Source organism: Scomber japonicus, chromosome 6 (genome assembly GCF_027409825.1).
Source record: "Scomber japonicus isolate fScoJap1 chromosome 6, fScoJap1.pri, whole genome shotgun sequence".
In the NCBI taxonomy this organism is placed as follows: domain Eukaryota; kingdom Metazoa; phylum Chordata; class Actinopteri; order Scombriformes; family Scombridae; genus Scomber; species Scomber japonicus.
This window is the reverse complement of record NC_070583.1, coordinates 13302481-13315512: the sequence shown is the minus strand read 5'-3', so window position 1 is coordinate 13315512 and position 13032 is coordinate 13302481. Positions and strand designations below refer to the sequence as shown.

The following is a 13032-nucleotide window of genomic DNA, read 5'->3' as shown; positions in this document are numbered from 1 at the left end:
CTTTTGAGACCTGACGTGAGAGCAATAAACTAATGTGCTGTTAAGCCTAAGGAGAACAATGAGAATGTTAACACTTTTTTTTGTTTTCTTGCAGGGGTGTGACTTTATGCTCACTCTCTATCTGTCGGTTGTCTGCCAAAATCTACTTCATATCGATAGAGCAGATGGTTTGGAAGGCTCTGCCAGATCCTTCCTCTAATGGTAATCAGCTCCAGACATATTAGGGAGAATGTGATAATGCCCTCTGTGGTCTATATAATGGTTATCAAATATGTCCCTGAGTACAGCAGGAGAGGAAGCAGCTGCATCCTAATGCCTTTGAATATCAGAGAGAGATTGGAGATTATCAGAGGGAAATACTGAGATGGGTTGGAAATTTGTTTGCATTTGCTCTTTAGATAAGACAGAGTTCCAAACCTGTCCTTGATTGGTGATGTCATTGCTGAGTTGTGATACAACTGAAGTAGTTCACGGGGACATATAGTGTATAACGATTAGGGTTATGAGTCTACCTTAGTAATAACAGAATAAAAAAAAAACACATCAAACATCAGTGCTCATATGGAAAGGTCTTCTTACAGTAACTGTTAGCAGGCCGAGACGGAGATAAGCTATGAGACTCATTCGCAAGGAAATGTCAACCAGAACTGGTATTTATCAAGTGTCTCAGAAGGGAAGAGGTGTTGGAGTAGTTTTAACATTCAGATCAGGATGAATGAGATAATGAAAGGAACCCAGTCGATTGATCTTTGATCAACACTAACATTCAGTGATGCTTGAAAAATAGTGGTCCCGGGATTGAACCTATAGAGCCTCGCAGACTCTCCATTATTTGACAGAAAGCTGGATTACCCCGTCTAAGCTAAAGGCCATCCCTATCACTCTGACTGTCTGTCGAACTCCTGCTTCAACCTTCATATCACGTCTCCGCAGATAGTGTAGTGGTTAAGGCTCTTGCCTCTGGAACCACACAGTAGTGCATGAATGGTTCAAATTTAACAAGAGGTGCACAAGGTGAAGTATTGATTCCCCTCACCACCACCAACCCTGCCCCCCATCCCCAAAAAGCTATTCAGCTGTGGTGGCAGCTAAAGAAATTCGCCACAGCACATATCCTGTATTATCACTGCATGATTTCACAGTGTTGGCCTTTTGAAATGCATATAATGTCTTCAGAAAAGGAAAAGCCTGCAACCTCTTTTAACATTTGACTTCTGAGGTCAAACATAAAAACTTGCCTCCGCTCTACTCCCTGCTTCCACTTCCTGCTGTGCAAAGAAAATCAATGATTCAGATAGATAAGACCAACCAGTATCAATAAAAAACACATTTTCATGTTCCAGACTTTACAGTAGTTTATTGATAATGGTCTAAGGCCAGATTTAACCATAGTCTCTCAGTAGCAGATTGCCTATTTCTCTTTGTCTAGGCATCAAGCCCATATGAATAGACTAGAGAACCTGCAGCCAAACCTTACACCTAGACTGAATTTATGGTTCATTTTTATTGTGATAATAAACACAGCACAAACAAAAATGTGACTGGAATTCATATGCTCAAGTTTTAAAGCATTAGATAGTGAATATAAAATTGCCAAACACGTGAAGCTATGTATGCACCTGAAATCCTTAAAATATCATAAATAATCATATACATTTGAAAAACAATTGTTAGGGGATAGGGGGCAGCAATAGTTTCGATAGCAATTATAAATATATTTGTCTGACATAGTGCGTACTGAAAACCTGAAAAATTAATAGAAAAAGAAAGAAAATCAAGCAGAAAGAATCTTACATATGGGATGCCCACAGCACGATTCCGCTCCACTGTTTTCTTGACCTCATTCAGGCTTCCATAATCCCACCGAGAAAGCTGGAAACCCAGTGACCAGTAGGGAGGAATGACAGGCCTGCCAATGAGCTGGACAACATAATTGGACATATTTTAAATGCATTTGCCGTGCCAAGGCAACTAACAAAACACAGTACAACAGACTCGCACACAAAACATGCCCTGTATATCTTGTTGCCTTTGGAAAATCACAAGCAATTATGTGTGCACCTCACCTCAAGAAACTCCTGCACCACTTGTTCTGGTGTGTCTCCAAAAAGGATATAGAAGTCAAGGACTCCTCCAATCGTTCTGTAGGTCACAGCTGGAGCGGGCTGCAAAATCACCTCTAAAAATAGGACACAAAAGGTAGACAAGCTGTAAAATGTGTTAATACTACTCTTAACTATAAATCATAACCCTAAAATACCCTCTCAGACAACTTTGGACTAGCATAACCTCTGTTTTAAGAATACAGTGTCTTACAAAACAGCTTTTATATAAGAAGGCTTTAGACATGAACAAGAGAAACATGTCAGCAGGCATTCCTTTTGCTTTCACTCATCTTCTTTGTAGAGACATTTATGAAACGGTCATGCAATATTCTCTTTGATTTGTCAGCACAATTTTTTGATTGAGGCAACAGTAGATCCATTAGTGTTAGGAAAATGGGGCATGGTTCATGGCTGATGTGCCCTTGAATCATTTTAAACGTTTTTATTTATTTATCTATTCACTGTACTATTGGGGGTGCCTGTGTATGTGTATCTACCTGAGTATCGTACTGTATAATCATATGACTGTATAACAAAGTACAGTTTGTCATTGACAGTATGTACTGATCCTACCTTCTTAAACACACTACTGCCTTTTCGGCGTATGTGCGTGTGTATGTGTGTGTTTATGTTTACCCATAGCATTGCTGTTCATTAGGAAGACCCCGAATGACTTTCCACTCTCATCTTCAAGACAGAGGAAGAAGGGATAGTGTCCATAGAGGTTATGTGTTCCCTGCAGGGAAGGCAGCGAGACAAATGGATCAAGGGATATAGGGAAGAGGTGTGAGGCACAGAAGGGAAGTGGGAGACTCACTGAAGCTGGGGGGGGGTGACTTCACCACTTAATCAGCTTACAACATATTCAATTATAAGCCCTTTGGGAAAGAGAATACACATGTAACAAGCACACACATAAACATGCCACTTAGACACATGTACACACACACACACACACACACACACACACACACACACACACACACACACACATCCTGACTAGTCAACTGGAAACCTTTGAGCACATGATAAGTCAACCGTCAACCATATGTTTTCATAGATGCAACAACAGTATACACTGTATTTATCAGTATGTACATGTGTAGGTATGTATACATGGATAATTGCATCTCAAACCTGTTTGAGATAGTGGAAATACATACAGTACCAGTCAAAAGTCTGGACACACCTTCCCATTCACTTCAATGAGAAAGTGTGTCCAAACTTTGTATATATATATATATCATGGCTGTCAATCAATTAAAAATTTTAATTGCAATAATCACATGATTGTCTTGAGTTAACTCACAATTAATCACAAATTTATCGTACTTTTTTTATTTTTTCTAAATGTACTTTAAAAGGATACTTTTCAAGTGTTTAATACTCTTATCAACATGGGAGAAATGGTTGCTTTATGCAAATGTGTGTGTATTATTATTGAAACAATCCAGAACAATGAAATACTGTACTGCATGCTTAAAGATTATACATGACAAACCACTGGCTGGCCAAACATACAGCTGTTACAGAGAGCCCTCCTCCTGCACGCCAAAGGCAGACCACACTAGATAGTTTGCATCGGAGACACATGAACAACTCTACAAGCAACAAACGTTCAACAGCAATAGCTAAATTGGTTGCTACAGCATGCATGCCAGTTAACATTGTGGAGGACGAGGGTCTGCCTTTGGCGAGCAGGAGGAAGGCTCTCTGTATCAGCTGTATGCTTGGCCAGTAGTAGGTATTTGAGACTAAATGTACTCCAGTGGTAACTCAATTCACATTGAAAATAATGAAAATAAATTTGGTTATATCAATAGAACATCTGGCAGGGCTTTGAAGGTGAATTTACCGTTCATAAGACCCTTTTCTTTATTCTGCTTGTTATCCAAAATGTTACTACTGTGCCCTATTGTATATATGTTTCTTTGTTTTGTTTTATATTTTTATATTTATATTTATATTAATATTTATAAGGCAGCTGGAGGACTGCTGCAACAGAATTTCACAGAATTTCATTGGCAATAAAGATTATTCATATTCTCTTATTCTTATTCTTACTCTATCTCTTACTTATTTCCCAAACTACGGGCCGGGCCAAGGGTCAAACAGAACGTGTGTGTCAAAAAACAACAAGAATGCCATTAACATGAACTTATTAATGCATTAACTTTGTGTGTGAGTGTTTATTGTATGTGTGTTATCGTCCTCACCCCATTAGGAAAAGCATCTCTGGTGAAGATAGGCCAGGTTTTCCAGTTTGTGTCATGGCGATACTGTTTATGCACATGCTCTCCCAAGCCATAAATGTTATGGGATGGAAGCTTAGCAGACAACTGTAGGTACTGGTCTTCAAACACCAGTGGAGCCATTGTAGTGTCAAACCTGAATGTATTATATTTTTTTAAGGAAGAATAGAACAGGAGACAAAAACAAAAGAACAGGTCAATCCATGGAGGTGAGAGGGCAGACCGACGTAGAAAAGGAGGGTAGTCAGAGAGTGAGCGTGAGATGCATTGGGTTGAGACAGTGGGAGTGGGAACAAGACAGGGATGTGTGGAGGAGTAGAAAGAAAAACCAGTGAAAAGAAAGACCATCCAATCAAACTCTAATAGGGCCTCTAGGTAGCATTTCTCTAGCCTTCAAAACAAGACATACACAGGTAGGTGAAATACTAAACCTGCTCTAGGTGCAATAACCTGCCAAAACAAACATATAGACACAACATATACAAGGAGAGTTGGGAGCTTATAATCATAATAACCCAGTAGTCTTCAATAGTAGCACATTGAGAAAGTGGCTGCTTTCAGTCAGACTCAGTAGGATGACAAGGAGACAGTTATCAGTGAACTTATCTATTTACATGTAGTTTTTATGACAAGAATCGAACGCCCACACACCAACCAGACAGATTAAGACAGATCACTCGGACACACTGTCACGTTCAGTCTATTAATAAACGTTAGATTTCTAGTCATACCATAATTAACATTTAATTACATCCTATTGAGGGTTTTATGGCATGAAAAGTAAATATTTAAATCTGATTATCACGCTAATGTGTGGGTCATCAAGAAGTCACATTCTTGATCATGTGATTATATAGCTAATATAAAACATTGATAAATATCATAAAACATTGATTGTAATATTGCCCATGATGAGAATGAAATGTGACAGCTTGGAGTGCCTGACAGCTCACGTTCACTCTGGACTTTACTTCAGTTTTCAAAATTGAAGTTGGCAAAGTGGTGAGAGTGGACCATGTAACATTATGGTATCAAAATCAAATGCAACTGAGCCAAAAAAAAAACGTTAGCCAACATCAGACCACAGTTAAATGGCAGGTAATAACAACAAATGTTTGACCTACATTTTTTTAATTAGACCTGTTTTCTGCTGAGTTCACACAATGCTGCTTATAAATGAGTCTGAACTAAAGGCCATTTTAAATGACACATAATCACACAACAAAGCTATTAGCTATCAACATTTAGCTGAATGTTTTCTCAACTACCTGTTCCATTATTTTCACATTATATCCTAAACATGTTAAATCCACTTTAAAGTTACGTGAAATCCAGTGCACACAACCCTCCCCACTCCCAAATAGGTCTCCTTATATGTTAATGCTGGTACTCTGTCTTCATGATACTCTAGAGAACAGTTTATAAAAATCTCCTGGAAAATGTTAAGAATGTATTTGGTGGTTTGGATGTTAATATGAGTTGTGTGTATTCCAGCAACTGATACAAACAACTGCCTTGACTTCAAAAGTAAAATGGGTCCCTAGGTAGCTCCATATAGCTGTCCATTCTCAAAGTTAAGATGAGTATACTGCACAGAAGAAATGGAAGGAGATAAATAAACCATTTTGAAGGCCTAAAGTCTGACTTATCACCTGAATAGAGTGGAAAACACACTTGAGTGATGGTCATAATTCACATAACAAGTGGCCTCATAAACACGGTTATGAGAGCAAAAGAGAGTGAGTACAATTTGGTTACTAAATGGTAGCTAATCTTCAACAAATCTCCAGAGCAATCTCATTGCCTCTGGTTGAAGGTCGTTTAAAGTGCAATGCTGCTTCATTAACCAGTAAGTGATATAAGTTACTGGGAAAAACTAAAGGTTGACATAGCAATGACACTCCAGCTGTGTGTAGCCACACGTGAAGACTGTAAAAGACAGTGAACACATGGAGGTTTTTGTTTGTTTGTTTTTTTTACTATGAAAATGGCTTCCTCCAGTGTGAAGACTAAGGATCCCTGCAGTACTATTGAACAGTACAATCAGAGTACATTGAATCAGAGTTAGCTAGTGTATCATGTGGATCGTACACTTTTACTTGCTTATCAGTCTTAATGTCTAGCTGGTCTCATGTTTCATTGAATGTCTAGTCAAGTCTAGCAAAATGAAAAACTCAATTATATTTATTATGTAGTTTTATCTTTCACCTTCTAGATTACCTTTTCCATCTAGAGTAAAGTAAATTAAACTTTTACCTGCGGATAAGTTTGTCATTTGCTATAAATGGCAATCAGCTCTTATCCACAACAGCAGAGCATGCCATTAGTGCATAAAGTCATACTTGAGGTATTTACCTCCATGCATCGCTTACTTGCAGTAACAAGGATACTTGTCCCTGCACAAGCCCTATTTGTCAAACAGTGCCATATTCTACATAGTATGCATGATAATAATTGTTTAATGCCTGGTGGTGCTTAATGGGAACTGTGTGTGTGTGTGTGTGTTTTGGTGAACGCATCTTAGAGGGGTCATTGATCATTGTGATGTCGCCCAGGGCTCTGAGTGATATCATGTTGCTTCAAGCACACCTGGGTTAAGTTACCCCGGAGTGCTTGGACCAACATGAACCTAATTACCTGTTGCTCTGGGAAACTAATAGGGAACATGGAAGTCATATTATGTGTGAATAATGCATAACAATGTGCACTTGTGGCACACGTAGCACCTTTTCGACCTCATTTTTATCAACTGAGATACACTGAATCATTGGTAAATTACTGACAAACATCAACAATGTTACTGTGAGAAGACTGCACATTTCTGGCAGATGGATGAATCAAATATTCAACAACTTAGCTTGACTTATAATTTTTGGGGGCATTATGATGGTTATTTTGCCTCCAGAATTACATCAACATTGTCTACTGTGAACAGTAATTGCAGTCACAGATTCATAATATTCACCATAACAATATTCCTTCCACATTAACAATGTAGTAATGCCCTCATCCTCAGCTACAGGTGCAGTCATAGTATACTCCATACATACATACATAGTGCACATATACTGTATGCATGGATGGAATAATATATTTTCTATTTCCTTCACTGTCTACATGGCAAATAATGTTATATTGCTTTTCTTATATCTCCCTCCCCAGTCAAACACAAACAAAGACACAATATAGTGAGCACTCACAGGACTTTTTTGTTCTCTTTCCTGCGCACAATAAGACCAAAGGGTTTCTGTGTGATCTCCAGTGTGTTGCTGATGGGGCTGGATGGGTGACTGTTTAGGCTGCTTACATGCTCATGGGGGACCTCAAACCTCTGCTTGTGGGCATCAAAGATCTGAGGAGAGGAAAGAGAGTTTGAGTGTGTGGCCTCATATCTCCCAGTGATGTTTGTACTTTGTGTTGTTGCAGTTCGCTATTCTTGTCCTCTTTTGTTCTGTAAAACTGTTGTGTTAAACATGCTTTGATAAAACTGCTTTTGGAAATTAATTTGAGTGGACTATTTATCCTTCCTTTGTCACAGTCTAAATGTGTGAGTGTACATCTGAGTGTAAATTTGTGTGCAAGCAAAAAAAAAAGGTGTTTAACAGAGACAGACAAGGAGAGAGAGGCGGCTTTTGTGTGAGTTTGTACCTTAAATCGGAGTCGATTGTTTGACTGCATTTCTGCATGAAGTGACAGCTCTTCAATATGCGCCTTGAATAAAGAAGGAGAGGCCATTCTCTTCAGGTTGGCTTTCATTACTGCATTTCAAACATAACAAAAGCAAAGGTTATAGTAAAGGTTATAATGCAGTAAAAATATATATCACATTTAACAACTAAACCCCAAAGATAAAGATGAAATGACATAGTGCTATTATACTATTTCTGTACTATAGTGTTACTATTATAGCCTTGGTTATTTTGGTCAAAGAGCTGGAGTCAGTTAAGATCATTTCCAAAAATATGTTGTGTTTCTTCTTCACTGTCTAGTTAAATACTTATGTTCACATTTCCAAAAGAATTCTGACCAATATACTTTAATAACATTTAATGCTAATTAATGGTGTGTAATAATCAAGAGGCCTTGTCATGAACTCAATGTGCCACACTGTCATACAGGAACTACAGAATGATGAACCTTGCAGCCATTTTATTACTTATTCAATCAGCATTAAAACACATTTAATCACTACATGTGAAATATCTAATCTTACATTGACGACTGAACAGCAACAATAAAAAAGAAACTGCAACAACCCACAGTTTGCAGTTTGAGCACTCCACATAAAACTCATCAGGCAAGCCGGGCTGGGAATGCATTCAAGCAGATGTATTCCCAGGTTATCCATTTACCCATATGATCAAAGGGTGCAATATGCTTACAGAGCCTGAGTCCTCAGTTGCCTCTGAGGTAAATAGGCAATTTGCATAGTAGCCTAAAGCGATACCATGGCTGAATCCATGTAAAATATTTGAAGACAATTTAACTTATATAAAAAGGAGTGCTTTCATTTTTTTCTGTTGATTAAAGCTGAATAACATCAAGCCTTACTCGGTCAGGCCAAAAGAAATGTTCCTCTCTGTCTAAGCCTTTTCTATTTTTGTATGTAACCACCTTTTCCACACAAAACAAGCCCCCCAAATATTGTTTTTTTTTTAATTCAACAAAATCTATTTATTCATTTTGCTATTCCAACAATGTGAGTGAAAATGTGTGTTCAGACTTTAAAATGTCCAATGTTCCTTCTTGCTTTACACAATAACTGTGTTAACGTGAGGCAGTGAAATCAAGCAGAAAATAGAAAAACCTGCATTCTCCAAAGTCAATCATGTTTTCTGATATGCCATCCATGTCATATTTCACAGACAGACACGCCTTAGGCAAAGAAAGTGAATAGGAAAAGAAAAAATATGAGGAAGAGGAATGTGGAGCAGTTCGAAAAATAAGCTAATAAAAAAGCAAAATTATTTTCATCCGTCGGCGAGCGCTACAGTGAGAATGCAGGGCAGAGAGAAGGGGAAATAAGGATTTACCATAAGGATCTGGTTGCTCCATTGCTTCCACTGTGTATCCATGGTTGGTTGGGAAGAAACACCAGGGAACATTTCTCTCATCCAGTGGGCTCCAGCAACATCCACGCTGCTCACATTGTTGCTATTGAGATGACATAGACACAATTTTTATACCATCCACACTGCCATTACTGTCATTTCCACTACCACAAACACCACCATCATGGAAATGCCAGCCTTTAATTATCATCACTATCATTATCATTGCTTGAATCATCTCATTATAACCAGGGTAACAGGAATCATTGTCACCTGCAACAATAACTCAATTGTGACAATACTTCCAGTAACAGCTGAGTTGTAAAAAGAATCAGGTTTTATGAAAACTCCGTCTCAACATCTACCAAGGTCTTTGTGGGGAAAGTTTTTGATCTTTTGTTTCCCTTTTGTTTTTTGATCTTTGGAAAAAACTTAAATACATATTATTTAGAATTGATAGTCATTCATACCTTTGAGGCTCCAGCATCAGGGAAACAGTCCACTCTTTCGGCCAGAGGAATAGTTGGACACTGAGGAACGAATGCTTCTGTAGTTTCTGCCAAAAGATGAAAGGTTTACTTTTCTCCAGCACTAAAACAAAGAAAAATCATCTAATCTCCAATGGTGATTACATCACTGTCTATAGATGAAGATGCACTGTTGCTATTTTTGTGATCTTTTTATGGGAAATGTAATCACTTTTTCTTGGCTTATACTCACTGAATACTCTATTTATATCAAACGTTGCCTTTCAGTAGCTCCAAAGTTGTATGTTTTAACTAGGGCTGTCAATCCATTCAAATAGTTAATTGAGATTAATTAATCACATGATTGTCATGAGTTAACTCCTGATTAATTGCAAATGAGTCACACTTTTCTTTCTAAATAAACTTTAAAACATTTTTTTTCAAGTTTTTAATACTCTTGTTAATATGGGGGGGGGGGTACATATTATGCTCGCTTTATGCAAATTAATGTTTATTATTATTTGTAACAATCCAGAACAATGAAATAAAAAAATAATAATAAATAAAAAATAATAAAAAAATCTGCTGTTAGTTAGGATATGCTACATCTCACAATTCCTGTCCTCACAACCTTAACAATGAACAGGTGGCTAGCTACCCTGTTATGAAGAGACAGCATGTAAGACAACTTTGGACACATCTGTCTAGCTAGTCTAGTTAGGGACACCAAGCTAAAAGGCCATCAACCTTATCGTTATCAATCTTCATGCTACTCTGAGCAAGACAGCAATAGCCTACCTTCCAAAACTGATCTGTAGCTGAGCAATACTGGGATTACTAACTACATTTACTGATTTTGAATTTGTAATCCATTACACCAAGTCATGACACTAAAATCTGATAGGAAAGCACTTTGTGGAAGCTAATGAGAATCAAAATAAAGAATAATGTGGGACCAAATCAGGTGTCCTCCATATACTGCATGTATTTGTTTATGTGAAATGATGCATACGCCAGTGATTGGGTATGGCACTACATCTGTCTCTTTATTTGTATAGATGATTTAATTAAAATATGTAATTTATGTGAGTGAGGCCGTAAAAAAATAATTAAGAAAATTGTCCTTGTTGAAGTAAACCACCACAGAAAATACATTTTATAACAGTCTTGTCAGATGGTCTTGTAAATGTGGCCTAAATTGTATTCATCAGATACTTTGGAGTGTTTCATAATGTCTAAACCTTTATCTTCCATAAGCTTTCAAGGTCCACTTATGAATCTGGACATTCTAATTCAATATAATTGGCAATTATAAACATGTGAATGAAAAATGATTAGTGTGTGTGTGTATATATAAGTGTGTTCACCTACCATCTTTAGTAAGGCCAGGTTCTCCAGTGAAAAACAGAATTACGAGAGTGACGGCTACCACTGACATCAATGCAAACAAGACCATTAGGGTCACCTCCAAACCCGAGAACCTCCTTTTACCCATCTAGCAAACACAAACACACACACAAACACACACACACACACACAAGAGAGTGTTTAGAAAGGCCAACATCATTAACAGTCATTAATGACACCCAAGTTTACTAAAGGCAAGGTCTGAAAGGTCTGAAAAACTTCTCAGCTTAATGAGGCCCATTGGCAGGACACACACACAAACACACACAAACACACACAACACAAAACAGTAAACTCATATCTGATATACACATATACAGTATATTTTCCTTGCATTAACCTTGGACCTTAAGAAAGAATATGTAAAGTTTTGAAAAAGTTAAACATGGTGAGAGAGAGAGAGAAAGAGAGAGAGAGAGAGAGAGAGAGAGAGAGAAAGAGAGAGAGAGAGAAAACACAGAAAAAGAGAAACAGGGAATTAACAAAACTGCCAGACAGGCTGAGCTTCATAAAGACATCCATCATATCACTCAAGCAATCAGGCTTCACTCTGATGTACTCTTGGAGACAAAAACAAGGTGAATGTCTGTATGTGTGTGTGTGTGAGTATGTGCCTATTTGGGTGAATGAGAAGCTTATAGCCATCCTGTTTAATGTGCTGTGAAGAGCAGGCGAGGGCAGAGAGAAAGAGAACGAGAGCCAGACGTGTGCATGGCCCTGTGTGTTTGCAGTCAGCTGCACGTCATACAGAACCAGCGCTAACTTACAATGCTATGCTGAGACACAGATAAAGACACATAAACATTTATATCGTACAAACCTGTTAGCCTCTGTCTTCTTCCACTTAGCTCATAGTGTCTAAAAATAGCTGTCACACATATCATTTTACTGCATAGACATTCTGATACATGTAGCTGCAAGCAACACACAGGGGAACTTTATGGCTGCACTGTTGACACTCCCATGATAATGCCAGTTAAAATATTACCAGATATTTCATTTGAACTTTATCTTAATACCTTAAATTCCTTGGTTACTTTAAGGCATAACTTTAAAATTTAATGTCAACCCAAGAGGCTGGTTGTCACCTGTAATTATGTTTAAGACTGGCATAAAAACGTGGATCAGCATACGAAAAAAAAAAGAAAGAAAAATCTCACTACACATCAGTATTCAATGTCCTCCATCGCCATCTGTTCCTTTGGGCTGCATTGCAATTTACTGTAGATTATTTAACTATACTGGCAAAGAGAGCCACATTATCATTAACAAACTTAGTAACAATCTGACCACAGTAATATGGACATCTGCAAGCTACAAAAAAGTTGAGAAAAAAAAACTGTGCCTCTTTGGTGTTTTTTGTATTAATTTATCATCAATTTACCACCATTTACCATATTGGGAACTATCATATTGTTGTACTATCAGCAAATGCTAGAATTTGACAATAACTATGACTGTTTACTTGCTGTAAAATGCAATAACTGCAATATAAAAAAATAGATTATAGTTCTCTTTTTTTTTTTAGTTTTAGTTGAGCAGCCTGACAGCCTGAGCTGCAGTCTTACCTTGTTCCACTTCAATGTCCCACAAAGTGCTCTTCAAAGTGTTTCTGAGTTCAACAAAGATAGCACCTTATAATCTCAGGATGTATTGTGGTCATAGGCGCTCACCACTCCTTTACTGCTAAGTGTGTTTGTGTGTGTCACCACATACACACACACACACACACACACACACACACACACAC

General features: G+C 37.8%; 1 protein-coding gene across 2 annotated transcripts in view; it reads right to left on the bottom strand.

Annotated features, from left to right (window-relative positions):
• Positions 1-11370, bottom strand: part of si (sucrase-isomaltase (alpha-glucosidase)) — a 70207-nt gene extending 58837 nt beyond the window's left edge. Inside the window, exons 1-9 of one of the 2 annotated variants that reach the window (XM_053320434.1) lie at positions 11247-11370; positions 9879-9964; positions 9391-9511; positions 8006-8115; positions 7558-7709; positions 4322-4493; positions 2742-2841; positions 2067-2179; positions 1795-1920 (exon numbers count right to left, since the gene is read on the bottom strand). In XM_053320434.1, coding sequence (XP_053176409.1) covers positions 1795-1920; positions 2067-2179; positions 2742-2841; positions 4322-4493; positions 7558-7709; positions 8006-8115; positions 9391-9511; positions 9879-9964; positions 11247-11370 — 1104 coding nt within the window. The remainder of the gene's footprint in view (positions 1-1794; positions 1921-2066; positions 2180-2741; positions 2842-4321; positions 4494-7557; positions 7710-8005; positions 8116-9390; positions 9512-9878; positions 9965-11246) is intronic. The other variant, XM_053320435.1, reaches the window with a different exon arrangement.
• Between the last annotated feature and the right edge of the window lie 1662 nt (positions 11371-13032).